Source organism: Vidua chalybeata, chromosome Z (assembly GCF_026979565.1).
Source record: "Vidua chalybeata isolate OUT-0048 chromosome Z, bVidCha1 merged haplotype, whole genome shotgun sequence".
In the NCBI taxonomy this organism is placed as follows: domain Eukaryota; kingdom Metazoa; phylum Chordata; class Aves; order Passeriformes; family Viduidae; genus Vidua; species Vidua chalybeata.
The window spans coordinates 72,033,333-72,057,407 of record NC_071570.1 but is presented as its reverse complement, the minus strand read 5'-3'; the positions used below and the strand labels follow the sequence as shown (position 1 = coordinate 72,057,407).

The following is a 24,075-nucleotide window of genomic DNA, read 5'->3' as shown; positions in this document are numbered from 1 at the left end:
CTGACAAGGAGCCTTGAAACAACCAGCCTGACTTGTACAGTGTTTAGAGCTAAAAGTCTTTTGGATTATGTCACCTCAGACCTTAACAATAGTCAGGTAAGATGCACAAGCCCTTCCTTGCTACCAGTGTGCTTTTTGTACAGAGGACTGTTAGAGAAAAAAGGGCAGAATTAGACTTAGCCTACCTTCATTTATATTTAATATAATAATCACTCAAAGTCTCCTTGTTTTTGTGATCCCTTCTGATTTTGAATTGCAGGTGATAATTATAATGCTTTAAAAATTATTATTTTTAATAAACCATTTATATTTCTAGCAAGGCAATTTACTTTTCTGCATATAAACCAAGACTTAAATGCATTTTTTTCTAGAACAACTTGAAAATTAGAACTCAATATGAAAAAGTGGTACAACTATTAGAAAACAAGGGATCTTAGTAATCAGCAACAATGCCCTTTTTAAAATTTAAATACTTTTGTCAAAGTCTAAAGTGAATAGGGGAGTGTAAAATATGTATGTAAATATAAATATATATGTGTGTATGTGTGTTGGGAATTAATCAACTTGGGTCCCTTAACAGTTTAATCAGGGACTAAAGAATTCATTCATTACAGGAAAGAAAGATTTTAGTAATTAATAGTCTCTGCTATGCTTATGAGTAATAATGAAATAAGCCTTGTGAAACTTTTGTAAGTAATAGAGGGATTATGGAATTGTATAGTGTCAGAACTAGATTTTGTTTTGTGCAGCTCCTTCTAAGGTGAAACATGAAAGAGAACAGAGAATTCTACAGGTGAACCAGGTTTTTGAGCTTCTTTTTTCCACTTACTTATCTGAAATGTGAGTATCACTAAAATGAAAATGCATGGGGTTTTTTTTTGAGCATTTGTTCTGATATACTGAATTACTGAAGTGTCTTAACAACAAATTCCTTCTTAAATGAAATTGTATTTCTAATACAGTAGACAGACACCTAACTTTCAGTAATAGCCAAGAAAACAATTCCACTCTGACAAGGTGCAATCAGGAGGAAATTTTATGTAACACTGCAAGTAATAAATAAATTATGCATAGCAAGACTAAATTCAGAATAAGTATACTGTGAAACAAAATACATTAGCATAATTGAAGAAAGAATTAATTACAGAGTTAGGATATAAACAGTAATGCATCTCAGGCAGAAGCAAACAACAAAATTGAAGGAAAGATAATTGTGGGCCGAGTTTGTTCAAGAGAAACAACACTTACAGGTGGGCAAATTCATCTGATCTCACAAGATGACAGTTTACTTGCAGAGAACCAGCACAAGCTTTTTCATGTTAGATCCCACCAGAGAGGATGGCATTAGATACACTGTTTGTATGTATGGCTTGAGCTCTAGACAGAAGTGCATTTTACTGAGTGAACTAGCTCCCTCTACATCTTCTTGATACGCTAATTGCAATTCTACAGCCACTCAAGCAAAGGATGTTTTCACAAACTGCAAAATTCGAATAATTTCTTTAAATCTTGAAGTGGCAGAGATTCACTAATACATAAGCCTGTAACTGTGTGGAAATTTCCTAAAGTTAATTTGCAAAACTACTAGGGAGGCATTCCCCAATCTTAGAGTAAGTAAACAGCACATCTGGTAAACTGAAACTTCACAGCAGAAAATTCATCTCGGCATCACAAGTTAATTGACACCTGCATTAATTATGTTGTGAACTCTTAAAGCACCACACCAAATTCCCTTGCACTTCCAATATGTAACCAAACACAATACATAAGCAGTTAACTTACCATTCTGACTAAAAACTCAACCTTAGCTACGTAACATTCTCTATAAACACATTTACAGATACAAACTGTTATTCTGCATATAAGAAACTATGATGCAGGAATCTTATTTCTACATGTGATCTGAAATGAAATTAAAAGTAGGCATCTCTTCTGGTTAAATGTCAAAGTGCAAAGGAGATGGCTGTGGAACCAGAGAGTGAATACACTTGGGTAATTTGGTATCAGAAGGTCCTCAGTTTTAAATGTGGAGAAAGTCATGCTTTACATTAACTGACACTTCACTTTTGATTCACAGCTTCATCCAAATCACACACCTTATCAAGAAAAAGCTGTCGCACAGGTGGATCCAACTTTGCAAGGCATTACAGTAGATGTAGGAAGTTATATTTAGGTGGAAGTCTACACATGATTTTTAGTGATGCTCTTATGGCTTTTCGTACTATTTCATGAAAACTACATGGGAAACACATTTGGGAGGCATCTAGTAACTGTAGCAACTGTACAACTTCTTTGTACAAAGAGTCCACCTAAACATTTTCCAGATCATCCCTACAATACTGACCTCTTTAAGAATGGGAGATATTACCTCCCTCTTCAAGCCTCTTCTAGGAAAGCAATAGTTGCAATAAATCTCTTCACTGGAAGGACTTACTGCATTGAATTTAATATTGTAAATCTAAAAACTGTCTCCCAGAAGTTTACATATGGTAGACTTTTCTGGGGGGGGGTATTTTTGAAGAAATGTATCTTTCCCACATCCATATACTGATGTAATACTTCTGAAGTTAGTTGTCAGAATAACCAGGATTAAGGACGTACCCAAATATAAGGTATTTAAATGCAAAGCACTAGAAGCGACTAGACAAAAATGCAGTAAAAAAACAAAACCAAAATAAAACCCCCCAAACCAAAAAACAAAACAAAACAAAAAAAACAACTTCAATTTGCTTTTGCTGTGTTAAAATGGGTGAAGGTCTGAAACTTGGCACATAGGCTTAATATTGGCTGTAATGGCTCAGTCCAATGACCTCCTATAAAGTAAACTATTCCAACCTCTTTCAACCAGCCCTAGCTGTTTTATTTACTTTTTTGCTGGCTCAAGTGGCACTTGTCCAACTGTGCACTGACCAAATTCAGCATATCCAAGCAGCACATATCCTACTAACCCCATCAGAGGAGCAGGTAAGAGGTGAGCAAGTCCACTGAAAGGTCATGTAAGAGCCAGGATTCATAGCCAGAAGCATGGAATGGAGAAGAAAACTTCTTTGAACAGCACATGCCATTTTTTCAGTTCTAGAAATAGTATGGATCGTTATCTTTAAGAAGAAAGAGGAAGCTAACACAGTTATCTTTCTTGGTAATATCAACTTCTATTAAGGGGATCAAGGGGATGGACAGCTATGAAGTACTCCAAAGTAGACATAAAATAATTCAGTTTTCAGATTATCAGGCAAAGATTATGCAGTTTTGTGGTCTACTGGAATACTTCAAAATAATGCCTCATGAATTTCTGCATAAGCTGTTTTCTCTCTGGTACAGCTTATGTAATTTACTGAGGAAAAAAGTAAATCCCTAGGACAACATGACTCTCTCTGAAACTGTCCCTTTTATCTCCCTCCTCCTTTACCAAAGACAGTGCAGCCAACTTCCCAAAGCCATCAAAGGTATTTGTCTATGTTGAAGAATACTGCAGCTTACTGACATTTATAGCAGAAACTATACTTGTATTCTGCAGCCAAATCCTACTTGAAACAATATTCCAGTCTCATCAGGAAATTATGGCAAGGCTTCCAATTTTTAAGCTGTCATATTTGACAAAGCTGTGAGTATTATCTTTAATCTTTCAGGAGAAAATACTCTCTATAGAGAACTGCACGTGAAAAATAGAAATAGATTAATTCCCCTTTAAAGACTGCAATATTTAGTCAGAAGAGCTTACACAGAAATTGAGCAGTAACCTTAACTGTGGCACACTGCAAGAAACTAAAATGGAAGCACATTTTAAAAAGTGAACTACAAATTGTGGGAAGGTCAGATCTCTGCTTTTCACATCAAGAAGACAAAGCTAGAAGATAGTCTGAAATGAGCTTTATGAGTTATCTTTCAGTATAAACTGATTTTTAAGTATAAGTTTGGTATGCACAAGATATGATAAGCTAATTCAAGGACAAATAAAGGTCTGAGCATAAGTCACAAAAAATTCTACCAAAATTGGTAGAAAGAAAGGCAGTGCATCCCAGAAGAACAGTAAATTGAGTCTTGGTTTCCTTAGCTCCTTGCTATTCTTTGTTTTGCCTTGACATAAATAATGTCCTCTTACCTGCTGTGGCAACTTCATACAAATAAAACCAAGGAACGAGAGGTTATCTTTAGCAGCATAAATCAAATCTGACTATCATGACTCTGACATCATTAACAAAATCCAAGACCAAATATACTTATTGCAACCATTTTTTGTATCTTTGATTTTATATTTCTGGGATCTGTTTTTTAGTTAAGCTTAAAGAATATAACTTTATATCCCCATCATAAATCAAACATCATGGATGTCTTTAAATATTCTGAAAGGCTCTTAGTGGATACTAAGTTTTTAGATAAAGAATCAGAGAAATGTAGATCTGGAAGAGATTTCAAAAGATCACTCATCTCTGCACACAGGCAATATGAAATATACTACAGTCCATCCCTATGAGATGTTTCATAACCTCTTCTTAAAACTTCTATAATGGAAATTTAACAACTCCCATGGGAAGTATATTTTAGTGTATCACTACCCTTATAGTTGGAAAGTTTCTCTAGCTTGTCTTTGCTACAAATATAAGTTTACTTCAGTGGATACTAAGAGAAACTTTCCAATTATAATGATCATGAAGTATCCCCAAGTCTGTATCAAGAAGCCGCTATAATTTTCAAAGACATTCTGGTGTTTGATACGCATACAATTACTTATAGTTTCATGTTATCTTCTGATGAAAAAACTGATTTCAGTCATTTTTCAGTAACAGAACTGAAACCAGGATTTATTTTCTGAGACTGAGTTTACCTTTAATTCTTTAATTGACAGGACAAATATGTAATGCCGGTGTTAAACAACTATTCTGGATTATGTCATATATTTTTTGTATTAGTTGTTAAAAGCCCGGCACAAAATAAGGATTTAAAAAAAAATGAACACATTTACAACAAAAGTGGTCTTTCATTTAAAACTCAAGGATGGAGTTCCATATTCTACACCAGCAGGAAGTCCTGACTTTAAACAGATGACATAATCTGTTTATATCTCACCTTTAAAAGGACACTAAATATTCATTCATATTAGAAGGTTAATGAAGATACTGTATGCAAAATATTACAAATGCTAACACGAGGAGTGCTGCTTCTTAACAGGAACATGGCACGTCTCTAAGAAAATCTGACAGGAAGCAAAGAACAAAAGAGCAAGTAAGATATCACCTCTGCCAAACAGGTATTTTTGGTACTGGCTTTTATATAAATTGACTTCTGTCTGCTTGTGTTGTGCCTTGATTGTGTTCCTAAATCAGTGCATGATTTATAATGAATTCAATTGATTCATTTCAGTATCAGAAGTACAAAAGCCACAAAAGTGATACACTCTGCAACTGTGTTAAAGCTACCATAAAGGTAAATTGCTCTATTTCAGGGCTTCCTGAAATCAGGGCATTCTGACATATCAGTTATTTAGAAAGCTACCTTTAGAACAACCCAGTCGAGATACAGCAAAACTGATATACCATTTCATTTCATGGTTTGTTTAAACATGCACAGAATGGTTAATGTTTTGTTCTCTCATGTTACTACTTTGAAGTAATCCTCATCTAAATTCAGACTATATATTTTTAAAGCACAAATCTGGTTTTTTTTCAGCATTGTTCTAGTACAATCTATATTTGCATTAAAAAGGCTCGAGGCAGCAAATGTCATGTTTTGCATAAAATTCTTTTTCTACTACGGTAACAAATTTCTTGCTGCCATGGGATTCTTGCGATATTTTTCCTTTCATAATTTTTAAAAAATAAATAAATCAAAAAAAACCCCACAGAGCGCAAATAGAAGCAAAATTTCATCTTATAGTCACTATTACACATTCTACATTATATCCCCAATCAAAAAATGTTTTGTTTTACAAGTATTATTTGTATAGATACAATATTGTTTCACGCTTGCAGTCATGAGAACAATTATACTGCGTGGCTACTGGAAATACCCTGCCTTTAGCCTTGTTATGCACCTGAGATGTGTGAAACTGTTTCAATTACAAATATATTACAGAAGACCTGGGGCCTGATCCTGCAAATGTTAAAAGTATCTTACAACAGCCATTTGCCAGTGATAAGGAAGAACAGATACTGGAGGTGCAGAATTATTCCAAGTCAGGCCTTAAGTGCATACAACCACATTATATGGTGACATCTCAAAGTAAAATCCTGTATTTTTATGTAATGCAGAAGTAACACACACAACTTACATATAGTAATAATTTATTCTGAAATGTTCATTTTAGTCTCTATTGAGACATCACCCACGTCTCATTAATAAAAGAGCAGCCATCTCACCTCAAATACCAGAATATACAACAAGTTACAGCATAGCAAAAAAATTCTACCTACTTTAAGATAAAATCTAATTCAGGTAAAATAATTTTGTTCAAGGTTTTACAGTTACACAGTTGTTTTTTGTTGGTTTTTTTTTCTTTTTCAGAGCACAAAGTGTAAATTGTTACACCATAACTATCTATGCACATTATGTGACCACAGAAATGTTAATCATTACTTCATAAAATGAACCATCAGTTCCATTCATGCAGAAAAGCAGGCTAGGAAAGCTTGTTCAGCGGAAACCATATTACTGTGAATTTCACAGCCACATGATTAATTATTGTGTTAGATGAACTCACAAATACTAAACATGAGTATATTTTTTTGCATAAATAATACCGATTCTTCCCTGATGTAGTTTAGTTGGTCTGTCTTCTAGAAATTATTGATAAAGCAATATGACTGCATCATTTCTATTGTGCTATTCCATGATTTCAATTACAAGCAATATTCAAAGGATAAGGGGATGAGATGCATGTTAAACATGGGAATACATGTTAAACATACTGTACAAACACACTTGCTTTAGCAATTTTATTCCAAACTGTCAATCAGGTATTCCTGCAAAATATCACCAGTGGAGACAAAGGATACTATCAAATATGGCTTCCAGAACAAGGACCATCTAACAAGAATCAAAGCTATTTACAACAAACAAAACCAAAACAAACAAACAAACAAAAAATCAATCCCCATTTTTTTTGTTTCATTTGAAACAAAGTTTCTAAGTAGCTGCTGTATATAATACATCAGTTTTACTTTTTTTTTTTTTTTTTTTTTTTTTTTTTTTTTTTTTTGTTGCACTTAAACAGAAGTTACCAGGTAAGAGCCAGAGTGACGTTTAGGGCTTTGTGTTCCACTGGAGTCAGTGTTTTCAGACTTGGTGTCACGTTTCTTGGTGCTGTTATTCACTGGGGTTGGTATCTGTGAGGGCCGAGCAGAACTATTGTCCACGCTGCTCTTCCTGCGGCTCGGGTTGTAGTTGAAAGGAGTCACCCTTGCTGCCACAGCACCAATGGGGGAGCTGTGCTTGCTTGAGCTACTGGAACTGAATGGAGTACGCTCACTAACAGTACTTTCGTTAATTTCTGGTGCAGGAACGGCATTATTCTGCAGAGGCTTTGTTTCAGTGCCTTTCTTGTCTGGACTGTCTATCTGAAAGAAAGAGTTCAGACGGTTTTCTAAGCCAACGGTACGAACAGGAACACCTCCATTCCCTGGGGTTTGCTTTTCTTGAATCTCTTTAGGATCTCTACCATTCACACCCCCTTTCTCTGAAATACTGTCAATAACAGGGGGAGTATTTCCAGTTGGGGACCTTCCAGATCGAGGGTTGTTAATTGGGCAATCCTCTATCCTCACCCACACATCCTCTGTCTTAGAGACAGCTGGAGCCATCTGATAGATGAGGGTTTTGGAATCAGAGCCATTTGTGGCACCCGAAGAAGAATGCTGAGGATCATTCATTATCTGAGGAATTTCATTTTCTTTTATTTTTCTCCAAGTACCTTTTGCTGGTGCTTGGCTTTCTTTACTTTGCTTGTGTCCAGGGAGGGAACCTCCATGCTGCTTTTCATCTTCACTTTTTGCCTTTTCACTGGATTCTGAAGAAGCTGACAGGATTGAGGAGGAACTTCCAGTTCTTCGCCAAGTGCTTACACGAGGAAGTGATGAGGAATGCTTACTGTGCTCACGCTTCCATGTTCCTGATCGGTTGATCAGCAGCCTAGACGGACTCTCAGAATGGGAACGAGCTATGTCATGACGCTTTGCTGGTCTCCCATCATATTCTATGGTAGGGCTCTGATTAGGAGCTAATTTTCGCCAACCACTACTCTGGGCAGGTGAATGAGTGGATAAAGACATATCAGGAAGAGAAGGACTTAAAACTGGGGTCTGCAGTTGGGACCTTGTGGGAGAATCTGGCCTGGAAGGTGACAGAGATTCAAATGAAGCTGACTCTTCTAATTTCCGTCTCAGAGTCGGGCTCGGAGCCTCTTTAATAAAAGTTGACTGACGAACGAGAACAGGTCTCTCAGATCTGTCAGATTCACTTCCACTAGACTTTGTGGATGGCATTCTGGATAGGTCAGTCTTTTTGTTTGATCCACTGGTGTTGAGAGTTTGGTTTAACCCCTTTGAAGCAGACTCACTTCGTGGAATGCTACTGGTACTCTTAGGTAAGGCAGTTTGCTTTGTAAGGTTTTGCTGGCTCATCTGCCTTCCTGGTGGTGTGTATGACATTCTGCCTGAACTTGAGGATTTAGTTGAAGCTGTGCTAGGAGATGATGTTCTTGGCAACTGTGACAGTTTGTTGGGAGGACTGATACCATTTCTTCCTGGGGAAATGGAATTTCGTCCAGGAGATTGCAGAGGCCTACTTAATGGCTGCTGTTGAGGTCTAGAAGGAGTGGAGTCTCTAGATCCTGATCTAGAAGGTCCTTTACTTGATCCACTCTGGTTCAACCCTGATGGCTGCCTAGTCACAGGAGCTGGCTCAGGTTTCACTGATGATTTGGCTCCTCTTGGAGAACTAGTCAAACTTTGGCCTTCACTGGGACTTTTGGAGTTCATGTTTTTGAGTGGGGGTCCTTTTTTGGAAACAGGACTAGTACTTGAAGAACTATTTCGAAGTCCTGGAATATGGATCATTGTTCTACCACGTGAAATTGAAGGCACGCTTGTCTGTTGTGGTTGCTTCAAACTTGAAACTTCTGAATTAGAGCGTGCTTTTCCTGTGATCATACTTTTATACACTTTCTTCCCTCCTTTGATTCCCCTACTTTCTGATTCTACTTTTTTAGACTCCAGTGTACTCTTCTCTCCTGGCTTAATAATTCTTGGACCTTTATTACTAGTGAAAGGTTTTTCTTCTTGGTCTGGGGTAAGATGAAATGGTGACCCTAGCGAAATACCAGATTTTAGTGAAAGGATAGAGTCAGAGTCTGATGAAGCTTGTCTAGACAGTGATGCAGCAGCTGCAGCTTGATGCAAGCTACTAACTATAGAATTTGCACCTTCTTGTATAGCTTTCCAGTCAAAGTTTTCTGAATCGGGTGAAAAACCATGTTCTGAATCTGGCCTTTGTATCTCTCTTAAATCCAGTGTTAAATCTTCAGCTAGTATACCACCTGTGTTTCTGGAATTATTTTTTTCACCATCACTCTTCATTCTTGAGGGCTTTTTCTTTTTAGGCATAGCAGAACTAATGCATTCCTGCAGAAGATCATCTTCTGAGTCAATGCTAAGAGAACTCAGAGAGCTGTTTCTAGAGAAGCACACAGGAGTATCTTCAACATGAAATGATTTAGGTGCATAACCAGAAGTCTGTGGTCTGTTGGATTCCACCTGTGGCTCGGGAGCCTCAGAACATTTTGCAGGTTCCCCTTCTTTGCTGTTATTGTTTTCTTGATCAATATCACTGAGGGAGCTAAGAGATGAATTGCGAGAAAAACAAACAGGTGTGTTTTCAATAGCAAAATTCTGCATTTTCTCATCTGTAGCTGCTCCTCTGTCTGGAATGTCTTTAGTTGGCTGAGAGAAAGTTTTTGTCTGGCTTCTGCCCACTGGGTGTTTTTGACAAACTTGTGTCCTGTTACTTGGTTGCTGATTTGAAGATTGCTCTGCATTAGAGCACTCTTTACTTTCAATTTCCCTTCCTTCTTTTCCTTTTCTTAATTCTGCCTTCTCCCTTGAAAGGTCAACATCATCATCATCAAAATCTAAAGAACTCAGGGAATCATTCCGTGAAAAACAGTAAGGAGTTCCCTCAATAGGTGTATAATGATGAGGGGAATCAAATGCAAAGCTTCCTCTTACACGCTCTTCATTATTTGGCAATTTGTCATGAAACTCTCTTGAATTATTTTTAAGATTCTGTTTCTTTGCATCTCTATTCTCTGGATAGCCTCTTTCATTACTAGCATTGCTTTTGGGTTCTATGCTTTTTCGCACACGTGCTCTATATTCATTGTTTTGGGAAACAGGCTTTACTGGTGATGTTGGCTTCTTTTTCTCACCTTCTGGTTGGTTTTTATTACTTGGAGATGAAGATGCTTGTTGAATTTGATCCATTATCTTCTTCACTCTGAAAGGTTTGTGACTTTTTCCTTTTGGCATAGCTGAGTTAATGCACTCAGCCAAAATGTCACCCTCTTCTGTTTTGTCGTCATCCAGGCCAAGGGGAGTCACAGCTGAGCTTTTTGCTCTCTGAGAATCATCAGTACTTCTGCCTTCTGTAGGAATGGTGTCCCGCTTTTCAAACTCCCCTGACTCTGCTCCCACACCGACATTGTCTGCATTGGCCAGCTCACTCGGGGGGGATTCTATTGTCAGGTCACTCAGAGATGTAGCTGTTGAAAAATTTATTGGTGTACCCTCAACACAATATACCCGTGGCATATCATCTCCTGGTGTAAAAGTCACGTGCTTTTGTGATTGCAATCTGCTTTGTGAAGGCAAAAGTTTGTAAACTGGCAACTGGCTAGGCTTTCTGGCTACAGGAGGAGGTATTTTTGGAGCAGATGCTTGAGAAGGCTTTTTGGCTTTACGTGAAGACTTCGTTGGCATTGCAGAAATAATACACGCTTCCAGTATTTCAATATCGTCATCAGAATCATCCAGAATGTCTTTTTCTGCTTCAGGTGGCTTCTCTGGTTTCTTCTCTTGGTTATCCTTTGTATCCTCTGGCTGTTCAGGTTCTGCTTCGTTACCATGCTCGTTTTCATGAACTGGAGGCATAATTCTTAACTCTGCATCCTTCTGTATAAATGGCTCGTCAAGGCTCAGAGCGCTCAGGCTAGAAGAGCAAGAAAACCCATCTGGTGTGCTTTCTGTGGCAAAATGTAATAGTGTATCAGCATCTGGCAGTACCTGTACTCTTTGAACAGCTGCATTTACAGCTGCCTGTCTAGGACCAGGCTCTCTCTTCTCTGTAGTGGTTGCTTTTCCTTTAGGTCCCTCTCTTTTTACTTGAACTCCTTGAGCAGGCGGTGGTGTTTTACTTCTGCTTGGAGGCATTGTTTGTCCAGGGCTGTCTGGAAGGTCACTGGGACTTATAATACCACTTACTATTCCACTGCAAGGCTCACTTTGAACTGAACTAGCGATTGAACGGCTTTCAAAACTATCCAGGGAACTTACAGAAGTACATCTGCTGAACATGAGTGGTGTTTCCTGTACATAATGTTCTGGTGGGCTTTTAGGAGTTTGGGCACCACTCTTTGAGGGAGATTTGGCACCTGAAGAAAATTCAACAGCTTTATGTCTAGAGGAATCAGAAGGAGACAAGCTAGAAGTCTGAAGTCTAGTGGATTTTGTTCTGATGTGCTGTGCTGTTGATGTAATTTCACTTGCTGCACATTCTGTAGGTAGAGCCCCACTGTTATCCTTCAGTTCTGCAATCTGCAATGTGTTATTGGCATCAGTGCCACGTGTGGATTGATCACGTCCTATTTCATCTTCAGCTGATGACAAGGATGACAAAGAGCTACACCTTGAAAAACATATTGGGGTATCTTCCACGCAGTAAGTTTGTATAGTTTCCTGATTAATAGAGGGAGTCTTACAGGAGGCGGTCTTCTGTGCATGACCACTTCTGCTCTGTGCAGAGCTTGGGTGAAGCTGGTTCTGCCTCTTTGAACCAGCTGATGGGGCTGATGTGCTCCCACTGCTTGGGGGAATATGGTCAGTTTTATTGAGTTGCACTGAAGTAGTCTTTGGAAAAGTAAAAGAGGGCTTCTGAGAAGGTGCTGGAACCTCTGTTGAATATTTTAAACTATAATCAATAGGCTGATCAACATGATGTTCCTCTTCATTGTACTTTATGCTGTAATTAGTTGGTCTGTCTTCCTCTTCATGTTGTTCCTCCTCAGAATAACGTTCACTATAGTTGGTTGGCTTATCATCATCATAATCATCAACCTGGCACAAGGACTGGTTTACTTTCTGATTCATTCCAAGAGTTGGGCCTACTCTGTTCTGATCTGAGCCACTGGATCCTCTTGATCTAAAGGAAGAAACACACTCCTGCTGTCCGAAAGGTGTCTGATATTTAATGTGTTTATCCTCTCCACTTTCAGTATACACAGGGTAGGCTGCGTTTTGGTTCCTTGACTGTCTTTGCTCATTTTGTTTCATTTCATCATCTATTATATGTTTAGGCCTTGCCCATCTTTCATTCTGGGATGGACTTTGCCTTCCAGAATTTAACTGCTCATCTGAGTATTTAAGACTATAATTAATAGGAGTGTCTAGTTCTTCATCATTGTCATCCATGTGATTTGCACTATGAATCTTGTGTGCCAAGTCAGCTGGATATTGGCCATAACTACAGAATTTACTTTCATCATCTTCGGAGTAAGACTCAATGGAAGGTTTCATTTGGCCTCTTTTACCATAGCCATCACTACTGCTGACACTATTTAAACTATCATTTGAAGCTCTTTTGTATTCCATTTTTGTATACGGCACAGAACATGTCCTGTTTGAGTTCTCGGATTTTGGAAAGTATGTATTTGAGTGAGTATGGGCAGAGGCTGACCTCCTCTGGCCATTTCTGTCTTCTGTCAAACAGTGTACTTCAGAAGTGGAACCAGAACTTCTGTCTTCCTGTGGAATGTGCATGCTTGTCACTTCTTCCATAACTTTGGCAATCTGAGCTGCAGCAGTAGAAATCTGCATTCCTATTCTCTTAGAGGAATTGCCAGTACTCTCTGCAGCTTGATGATAGGTATTTAAACCTACTGTTCGATCCCTTTCAACACTCCTGTCTTTCTCAGATCGAGAATTTTCTGCGTTTCCTCTATTGGAGGAGCCAGGCAATACTGTAGTATTTACGTATGGTGAGAGCACAGTCATATTGCCAGCATTAAAGCTCTCTGACCTGCACACCCCATCGTCGTGGCGGCTGGCGTCCAGGACATACTCACTGTATATATTTTGCTTATGTCTCTGCTTATTGCGATGAGATGCTTTTGGACTTAAGTTATCAATGTTGTCAAAAGTCTCTGATAAATGCTGAGCATCTAATTCTGCTTCCAGTGCCTTTTGCTTTCTGACATGGAGGGATGGGAGGCTTGATCCTGGAGACATAATGTTGGCATCTTTGTACTTTGCTGGCCTGTTTGCCATGAGGTTCCGTAGAGCTGCGGCACTACCCATGGCTATCATTTTGTGTTTTGAGTGAATCAGGTTTTTCAGCATGCTCACAGCTCCCATGTCCCACAGTGCCTCCTGATCCTTTGCATTTCGAGCAGAGAGATTCCACAGGGTCCCACATGCGTTACTAACTATTGTCAAACTGTGTGACTTCAAGTGTTGTAACAAGGTTTGTAAGCAGCTGTTCTCCCGCAAGATTTGCCTGGTGTTGAGTAATTGAAAACAAACATCTGTAAGTGGCATTTCAAAAGGATAAGAGAAAAAACAAAACATAAACCTATTATTCTAGAAATGAGTTTTGCCCTTACAAAGGACTATTAAGAATTCTCCTTTGCAAATAACTTGTATTTCCACTAGCTTTTATCTGAACGCTAACCAAATCCTATTACAAATATGAATAGATAGCTTTTAGTACAGATCATCATTAGCAAGCAGTAGCTCTTAATCTGTTTGCATATTCCTGTTACGTAAGTGAAATAACACTTGATCAAATGTACTACAAATTAACTGTTTTTAATTACTAAATACATGCATCCATATTAAGGCTTGGTCATAGAAACTGTCTACTAAATATGCATGTAGAACCAGTAAAAATTGTTAGAAGAGTACCTACCTATGGTCCTCATTAGTAGCAATTAGGCTAGAAACATTTCTTAGTATTCCTCCTCCACTTTCTATGATGGCTAAAGTGTTTGTTTGGCTCCGGTATGTCAGTGTGCCAACCAGAAATGCAAGAGCACCATCAACAGCACATATGTCAGCTTTGTTCCCAGTGCAATGTGCTGACAAATTCCATAAGGCACTCAGAACGCTTTTTAGGGTGGATTCCTAGGAAAACAGCAACATGACAGGAGAAGTTTTCAGCTATTGACCTTAAGCTCTCAGAAACACATTAAGTTAACTTCAAGGAGTTGTGTACATTCCAATTCTGCTCTCTGGGGTGATAAGGTGGGTGCAGGCAGCAGTGCCCATGTATTTTGTTCACTTTGCTCCTTCCTTCAGCCATGGATTTGGTACTGCCTGCCCCAGAGGTATCAGAAATATGTGCCCCAATACTTGTTTGCAGCCACAATGATAGAAAGGGCTTGAAGACCATTTGACAGGAGTCTCTGGGATGGAATATACTCCCATCTACACTCCAAAGAAGTCATAGATACCTACTACCTAACTGAAAAGAGCTTTTATTAAATGACTAAGTTATAAAAAAAGACTATTGTAACAGCAGGAAAATTACCTGAACCACATCAACTGCTTCAGCAACTGCTGTTATCAAAAATGGTCAATGGTCATATTAGTGTTTTGTGTAAAACAAATGCAATCTCTCAAAAATTCAATTTAATCACTTATAGAAGATACCTTCTTAACTTCTAAAGCACATTCCATCAATGCTTTCACACTTCCAACTTCTCTTAGAGTCTTTTTACTGTTTACATCTGCTCGCCAGGACAAGTTCCTCAACACACTTGCAATGACCTGCAAAATGAGAAAGTAACATATTTCAAGATAGGTACTTTTTTAGCAGGTTATCAGATTTTCCTCCTGGAATTATCAATTGCTATGGTTAATTAACAGTGGTCATGTTCAGTTACCAAACTAAAATTTGCTAACATGTGTTTTTTGTTGTATTGTCTGCTAGACTGGTCTAACGTTTCAGCATCAAGTTTGATCAAAGGTACTGGCTTTTGTGTGTGGGTACTTAAAACAGAGATTTGAAATCAGGTTCCCTGCTTCCCGCACCAGTAGAACATTTGTAGATAGATCTTCTTCTCTATTCTTATGTCTTTTCTAGAGTTATATCATCTCAGGAGAGATTTATATTTTTCTCAGTTTTTCCACTTAGAAAATAGAACAATATCACTTGCCTGTCTCTCAGACGGTATGATTATTTTTATGTTTATAAAGCTCTTTAAAGTATTTTTAAAATACACTGTGCCTTTTACAAGCAGAACAGTTATCTGCAGAAGATGTCTTTGTACTTGGCAGGAGTTAGACTGAGATAGGTTGTCACTGTAGTGGGCAGTCATTATACATTAAACTCCATCCATTCGTGAGCAGCTGTAAGCATGTGTATCCCTTATGAAATGAATTTGATAGAAAACTTTTGCTTATGGGTATTCTCATTGTCACAGAAGTGCATAAACTTCTCAGGTTACGTGGTGAATGCTCCCTTGCTCACGCCCCCAGTGGAGCACAGGGAGCCAGTGGCACACGGAAGGGCCCCGGAACACCCAATCCTGGCTGCTCCCAAGGAGCCACCAGCTCCTCAGAGCCCACCTCAACACAGCCAGAGCAACACAGGAGCCCAAAGCCAGGTGGGAACTGTGCCCTGTCCAAGCTTTTCCCAGAACTCTCCCAGGGAACCCACCACCCCATGGCCCAACTGTGACACTCAAGAGGAGTCAAAGGGAGCAGCTCTCGGCCCATTTTGGACTGCGGATGTGGGACACTGTGGGATCCAGGGGAAGAGCATTCTGGAACTGTAGAACACTTATTGTGGGATGGCAGGACCCAAAGGTTTCAAATGCAGGAAAACAGATTGATTCAGGTGATATTCCAGCACAGGAAGGCACAGGGGACAGAAAGGCACAGTGACATCTGAACAGCTGCCTGGCTGATATAGTTGCGTGGACATGCCTTTTGAGTACACTCAGTCCCATATTCTTACTAAATCCCATTTATAACTTGTCCTGAGTGGAAGACTTCCTGCTCTGTGTGTGTGTGTGTGGTGTCTTGGTGCCAGTGGCTGGAGACATCCTGGAGGTCAGAGGGCCCATGGGGCTGACTCTCTTTTCAAGAATACTCAATACATGTCCTAATACCATATCACAGAGTTTAATCCGATAATCTCTCTTGTAATTCTAACATTTTCCTCAGTTGTAACTAGCGAGCTCCTCCTGTTAAGGAAAGAATATTTTGTTAACAGCATTTTAAGACATAAGGTCAATTTTATTTAAAAATGCTCTTTTATCTGATGATTCACTCAGACTGCAAGGAAAATGGGGGTTTTCTTTTAAAGAACTGTTCCACTTTGTATGCAATAGGCATAAAGTTGATAATTAAAGTTGATTATAATTTAATATTTAGTAATTTTACACAAGTTCCAACAGTTCTGCTCTCTCAGCTCTGAGGATTACCCTAAGCACTTCCTAAAGGCTTTATTTTCAGGCTGTTTTCCTTACATGGCAGGACCCATTAGAACAGACTGTAACAGATCAGGGTCATAAAATAAGATTTGCAGCCCATGCATTATGATTTAAAAAAAAACAAACCACAAAAAAAATCCCAGAAATTATACCACAGATAAGAATGTTTTACAAGAAGATTGTACTTCCTAATTAGTAAGTATGAGAAAAATTTTGCATCAAAGTTAAGGCAGACAAGACAACAAAACAAGTATATTATCTCAAAAGAACATTACCTGCTGTAAGTCTTCACTTTCAGATTTCAGCTGGGCTACAAGAGCTCTCATGCAGCCCTTCATGGAACATAATGTGGCCTGTTAAGAATCAGGAGAAAAAAGAAAGCAGTATTAAACAGCAGGTTCGATGGCTGCTTCTGCACAATGTTTTGATATTTTAAGTGAATCATATCTAAGTTCAATAAAAACTTAGTAAATATGTTGTCAACAATAAATATTTGCTTTACAACTACTAAAAATGTCAGCATAGCTAGGAGTTCAAATTGTGCTAAAATTTTGTATTTTTTACAGCAGTTCTAGGACATGATCTGGACCTTTACTCCCTTAGAAGCCTTCTTTCCTTTGTACGAGATAAAAACCCCTGTGAGCCAGCAATGTGTTGTTACCTACTGCCTAGTGAGAGAACAAATCCCGAGTTCTTGTAAGTCTGTTATTTCCATTTACTGCTGAAATGTCTTCCCTCTAGAGCAGAAGGGTAGGTCTTCAGCACTGAGTTATTTTAAGATCCACAGGCTGGCAAATCTATTGGAAATTTCTAGCGTTTAAAAGAAACGTCCTTGTCAGAAATTAGGAGAACAAATTTTCCCTTATAATGATTGAAGTAGTGCCCAGTTTGAGCCAGATATACTCCAGATATTTAAAAGCAAGCTCTAGCCTGAAGAAGTTGGAAAAATTTCATTAGACAGTAATAGTATGGTTAAATAACTGAAAACTTCAGAAAATGACCAAATTACAAATTTTAATTCAACATTCTCAGAAAGAATCAGTTACGATAAAATCACTGTGTGCTGTACTAACCTAGTTCTCATTAAAACAGCAGGCCAATAGATAAAATCCTTGCTTTCAGTGACAAAAGTGATTTGAGAGCCAATACCACAGTTGTATGATGCAACATTCTGCTTGTGGTACTCTCTGTCAGCAACAGGATGGAATGAGAGAGGTATTTGGAACTCCTGCTTTGAGTTTAAACTCAGTATCCTATCCTGGAGATTTTAATCACCTGTGTTGAGAGCTGTAATTCAAACAGCTATGAACTGAAATTACTGCAAGTTTACAGTGCTGCTCTCACCTTGTTAGCCACATCTCCAAAAGTCAGGTTTGTCAGAGCCATGCCAGCATACCTCCTTAGTGTAACACTATAGTGATCATTTGTGAGTCCATACATTTCACAGTCCACTTGCAGCAGTTCAGCAATGGCCTGCAGACCTCCTTTAAAAAGATTCAGGTAAGAAAAAAAAGTCATAGCAGTACTCTAATGTTGTAAGTACAGGACATTTGTAGCAAGGAACAAATTTAATTTTTATGTGCAGAAGAAACCTCAAACGTCTGAAAACCACAATGCTCAGAAAGACATATGAATTGCTAAAATTGCATGCATGGAATTTACTGAGCATGGGCTAAAAAAATTCAGGCTGTCAAAAAAGAACAAATGCAGGATGAAAAAAACCCACTAAAACACCAATCAAAAAACCACCCATCCTGGGAAGTAGTCTCAATTTTAAGTCCAATACTTGTAAATTGCAAATATTTCCACAATAATATTAGTCTTCCAAAATTCACAATTCATGCCAGAAAAAACAGTAACTGACATAATAATTTATCCACTGGGAAATGGTGTAGTTAATTTCAACTGCTTTCAGCACTTAGGGGGCAGCAACTGACACAAATGAATTACTGTTAATAGCTTAAACTGTTAGTAAAAAAAAGCCATATATGCAGTGACATGCACAAGGAGTGCCATGGTTTCTAGCAAGTTTCTCAAGTCTGATCTTACCAAGCTCATTCATTGCATGTCTGTGTTCTTCATCAAATGAAAGTTTCATCAAAACACACACTGCAGGACAAATCTGATGATCCACTGGAGCAGGCACTGATCCAGAAACAGGTAATAATTAGTACCTTCCAGATGATTTTGTCTAAAGCAGTTACAGTTTTGGTCAGGTCTGTATCTTCCCAGTAATCAATGAACACACAATTAGTTAAGACTATTAGTAAAGAAAGTGTGTACTGTAAATATATTTGATGCTTGAAAACAAATTAGGGAAAATCCTGAATGTATGTGCTGAGTTAGAGGCACAACTTGCAGTACAAAAAATATTACCTTATTACTCCTAGAAATTAATAATGTTTGTGAAACAAATCAGTATGGTCAAATATTCTGGTGGCAATAAATAATACTCTGTTTGGGTGCTATATCCCTATGAATGGTTAATTAAACCTTTTACTTCATAACCTAGAAGTTTTTAAGTTCATACTTTTGTGAGCTAGGTTCTCGATAATGCAGAAATGGTATTGATACAGCTTGTGCAGAGGCAACTTCTGCTGAACTACACCAGGCACAAGACAACCCTGATTTCAGTCACACACCTCCCACGGACGCCTACAGGCTGCACTCATGGGATGCCCTCAAGTCAGAGAAGCAAGGGAAATAACTCTAAGGTTAAATCTATTTTTCTAACTGTTCCTTGAGAAAAATCCTATTAATTTACATTTCTCATATATAACATTATAAATATCAGTTCATTTTGATAGATGGAGATTTAATTTGTGCTCTCTGCCCCTCTCCCAAATGGAATGTGCTATCTCCTAAACATCTGCATTAAGAGCAATTTGGTATTGTTTATCCATAAAAATGCAAAACAGAATGAGTATATATTCAATATTATTTTACAAATTACAAATATAAACCACTAGAATCACTATCTGAAAAGCACAGCGAAGTCCAAGATTTAAATAAAAAGCTTGTAAATAGGGTATTGTATCTGTGACACATACTATTTGCCAAGAGTAGCTGAATTTAAATAAAGAAGAAACCACACAAACACATATATGTATATAAGAAAACTTGCATACATTCAACAAGAAGTCAGATTAAAGCTGTACTTTCTGTAAATTCACTCTTTTCAATATATCCTTGAAATATTTTTATATGGCTTGTAGAACCTACTTGGGTTTTTGTCTTGGTCCATGCCTTGTTCATGTGCCTCCTGCCATTCCCAACACGTTTCACAGTAAGCACGGATCTGCTCCAAGAGATGGAGCACACGGATTTCCCGTCTGCCTCGCTTATCATCGGGCTGGGAGTGAATGATGTTGTGCAGTGCTGCGCTGGCTCTGGCACGGGCCTCTTTACTACCACGGGAGTTTCCTAACAACACAGAGTCCTTATCGTTGCCATGTAAAAGCTGGATGAGGAGAGGAAGACATCCAGACTGACGCATGGCTATGCAGCTGTCCTGGGAGCTAGACATTGCTAGCAATGTTCTTGACATGTCATCTTTATCATGAGTACCAAGCATTGATAACAATGAATACACCATTTCCACCTGCAGGTCAAATGATTTTAAAAATACAGTTACGTTTTAAAAACACACACCAAATTGAAACGAAATTTGAATGGTATGAGCAAAAATATATGAGCAAAAATATGAGCAAAAAACCCCCTTATTTAATGGTGAAAAATGTAATTGTACTATTTAAATGTAGTTAAACACTATTATTACTTCAGCATTCATAATCTTAATAAATTCCACACAGTGGTTAAATGGCTGGAAGTGTGTAATTGTATTAATCTACAAAACCAATAGCACAGACTTCCAGATTTCCATCATACAAAAAGATTAATCAAATGTATAATGAAAGTGTTTCATTTTGGGAAACCAAAATACCTTCAAAATTAAATCTGTCTTTAAAAAGCTATGCTCCATGTGAATTATTTACACTTTATTTATACTCTACATCACGCAAAAAACCCCTGACATCCACGAATTTTGAAGTTTTCCTTTAAAAAGCCTCAAATTAACTGATAATTTTTGTTATGATCACTGACTTTTATACAACCAGATTATTTTGAGCAAATGCAAAACTAAAGAGTTAAATTAATACTTTTTCAAGTTTACAGGGATAAAAACAGTAAAGCAAACAAATGCTTATTTATTATGCATAAAACACTGAGTGTTTGTCAAATTAACTCATGCCATGAAAACCCAGCATTACCCATTTAACTTGGAGTAACCCAATTTTTTTTTATTAAAAATAACAATTTTTGAGTGATTCCCTTGGCTTTTGTGTAATACTGTTGTCACGGCACTATTTGTTTTGTACTCCCACTCTTCCGTAACAGCTTTCAATCAAGAAATGCATTTGATTCTTCTAGTCAACGTTTAGTAGAATAACAGGATGTAGAGGATGATCTTAGATACTATCTAAAAACTCCAAACTTGTAAAGCCAAGATAAACAGGAACATTCAAAGTCAAAGCACAACATAAAGAAACTATCAAAGGGAAATTATAAAGTAGCAGCATGTGTATTTCTCTAGAATATTAGTAATTAAGGAAGAAATGAGATTTTGGACCATTAGGCAAATTTTCCTACTAATAATTAGATATTTGCACTGGTTACCCTATCAATGAATGATTTTATTTGGTGTCTTCAGTGACAATTCCAATGTGTCTGAAGATTAATACACATACCGAGTTTCAAAAAAATTTAACAGCAGCAGGTAGATTAAACAGGAAATTTGGTAACACAGACTTCTCTAAACACTACAGGGTTGCTGAGGCAATACAAATCTTAGAGTCTGTAAAACTGTATGGTCACATGGCAAAACCCATTGAAATAGTAGCCACTTCTGTGGCAGTCTAGCATCCCAGTTTGGAGATCCTCTCTTCCTGGATCTGGGAAACCCCAAATGTAGCATTTAAACAAAGTCTTTGATTCTTAAAGGAGAGTGAATTTAATTTGCTTTATGTGTATCTCTTTGCAGATGTTTCAACTGGCAGCTATAATACAGTGTTACTTGGATTTGGAAGGTTAAGTTTTTGCCAGAGAATAAAGCTGAAGAAGCCACCAAATCAGGCCTCCAAGTTGCAGCTCATGTATTATAGGAAAAGCAAACAAAAAAAGCTATTTGTTTCTCTTGTTTACAAAGACTGCCCACAGATTAATCTCTTTTTACACCTGTAAATGTACTCCTCCATTTAGAATCTCTACCATTTTCCCTTTTAATGCATTAATATCAATAATTTCCTACCCGAGAATACACTCAGTTAAACCTGAGTCTTTGACTGTATCCTTCCACACTCAGTCCTGTTCCTGCCTTCAGGGCTTTCCCACTGTTTGTAACTTTGTAGAGTTCTATAGGTTGCAGTGAAAACTGGTAGACAGACAGCTGATGTTACCTCCATTTAGGATGTGCATATAGCATGGGACTGAAATGACAACATTGTAACATTGTTTTAAGGCCCAAAATCATTAACTCTATGCAAAATTAATAGGTCCAGCTTCCCAGAAGACTGTTCTCAGCACAGCACCCACAGTATCCATACTGCTGCTGATTCCAGAGGCAGTATGAGATCCAGTGGCTCATGGATCTGCCCTTTTCTTCCCCTCTCTTTTCATGCTGCATATGTATTTTTTAATGCAGTCTTCTATCTGCAGATGCTGTGAAGGGCTTACATAATTTTTTGGGGGGTCTATTTCTTGGCAACTGTGTCTGTTTTGTGGATCTGGATTCTGCAGAAGTATTTGAAGAACGCTCTTAAAAATGTTAATTTTCATCATGGATTATAAACAACATCACAAGGTTTTTTGATATCCCAGTAGCTTCTAGGAATTGCTTGTTCCTTACTGTAACAACTCTTAACTCATCATCAACGAGTTTAAAAAAAAAGATTTCTGTGCATATATTTTCAAAGTTGAAAAAATATACTAAAATTTTAACTTAATAAAAATTACTATGTATGGACAAGACTGTTCAGATAATATTAGTACTACTGGCAGAAACAATGAGGTTATTGTATTAGTAAAAATGTAGCATTAGCGACCTGTGGTTTGTAATCTTCGGTTACCTTGGTACCCAGATGACTTGTCAGTCTGCGAGGAACAGAATAGTTACTACTAGAGCTCATAACACTGGCTGTCTCGTGGTCCACTCGAGCAGCAGAACCCTACAGATTTAAACAACAACTCATATAAAATAAAGTCTGAGGGACAGAACAACATTGGCAAAGTCAGTTTCAGCACTGGATGATGCAGTTCTGCCAACAGCAATGAACTGCCAACCTCCTTCTCTTAGATCCTCTCTGCCCTGACACAATATAGAGGTCAAAAAACCTGGTTTTATTAACCCTTTTTCCTGAGATTCAGTGTCAATAGAACTGTATTTTCAACTGAATGGGTTTAATTACTATTTTCACCAAGAAGTGGATTTTGGAACAAACTGAATAATAATTTTGACAGAGTGAGAAGAACAGCCTCCACTTTTATGTCAGATTCTGTAGTGCACTGAAATAGATATCCAAGAACCCACTAGTAACAAGAGACTGATCTGGGCAATGAATAACTCTACTTGAATTTGTACATTTCAAAAGCAAATAATAAGTGGTTACATAGTTATTTTAGTGAAAACTGTAAAATAATGCTAACACTGCTTGATGTAATTTTCCTAGAATCTAGGTATGCTCCTACCTGTATTAGCAAGACTCAATTATCAGCATCTTTGTCTTATTTTAATTAATTTCATGTATTTACATTTTTCCTTTCTCTGCCACTTTTTATCCACTCATATTCTTTACTTTTTTTATTTGCTGTTGTTTTCTTTCTGTGATGTTTCCCTTACTGTATCATTCCCTTCCCATCTGCTTTGGAAAATTAAAAAATATGTTTGTTTAGAGAACACTTTTAGTATCAGTAACTGATTTCCGTCTTGGTTTTCCTAAGGTAGTCACAAGTTTTTCATTGATCCTTTAAAAAGCTAAAATCTGTTAATGGAATTATTAGCCTAATTTGCAAAACATTTTCAAACTACCTGGATTAATAAATATAACTTTTTTTTCCAGCAAAAACAGATAAGACAGTTAAGAAAACTCCATGGAAGATGCTTTGAAATAATGTCTGTTTCTTCTATGTGCTTCACAGAGAAAGAGGTATTTTGCAGTTCACAAAGTTCAACATCTTAAACATGAAGTTGAAAGATACTGTAAGTACAAGGTCAGAGTAACTTAATTGTTTGTATAGACAGAAAAGAATCTAGTTATACTGGAATATTTAAACACATTATTATACTAATTTCACTCCCACATTTGAATCCAGAAAATGTG

At 37.7% G+C, this 24,075-nt stretch overlaps 1 protein-coding gene and 1 long non-coding RNA gene across 2 annotated transcripts in view; one reads left to right on the top strand and one right to left on the bottom strand.

Annotated features, from left to right (window-relative positions):
• Nucleotides 1-12: 12 nt before the first annotated feature.
• Nucleotides 13-17,389, top strand: LOC128782524 (uncharacterized). The gene is made up of 4 exons (XR_008428830.1): nucleotides 13-96; nucleotides 750-840; nucleotides 5,170-5,248; nucleotides 17,266-17,389. It is a non-coding gene; the product is annotated as an uncharacterized LOC128782524 (long non-coding RNA).
• Nucleotides 7,152-24,075, bottom strand: part of APC (APC regulator of WNT signaling pathway) — an 87,647-nt gene continuing 70,723 nt past the window's right edge. The window contains exons 9-16 of the mRNA XM_053932918.1: nucleotides 22,825-22,923; nucleotides 19,922-20,300; nucleotides 18,749-18,844; nucleotides 18,044-18,183; nucleotides 16,975-17,052; nucleotides 14,913-15,029; nucleotides 14,170-14,384; nucleotides 7,152-13,758 (exon numbers count right to left, since the gene is read on the bottom strand). Of these exons, the coding sequence (XP_053788893.1) occupies nucleotides 7,203-13,758; nucleotides 14,170-14,384; nucleotides 14,913-15,029; nucleotides 16,975-17,052; nucleotides 18,044-18,183; nucleotides 18,749-18,844; nucleotides 19,922-20,300; nucleotides 22,825-22,923 (7,680 nt within the window). The 3' untranslated portion in view covers nucleotides 7,152-7,202. The remainder of the gene's footprint in view (nucleotides 13,759-14,169; nucleotides 14,385-14,912; nucleotides 15,030-16,974; nucleotides 17,053-18,043; nucleotides 18,184-18,748; nucleotides 18,845-19,921; nucleotides 20,301-22,824; nucleotides 22,924-24,075) is intronic.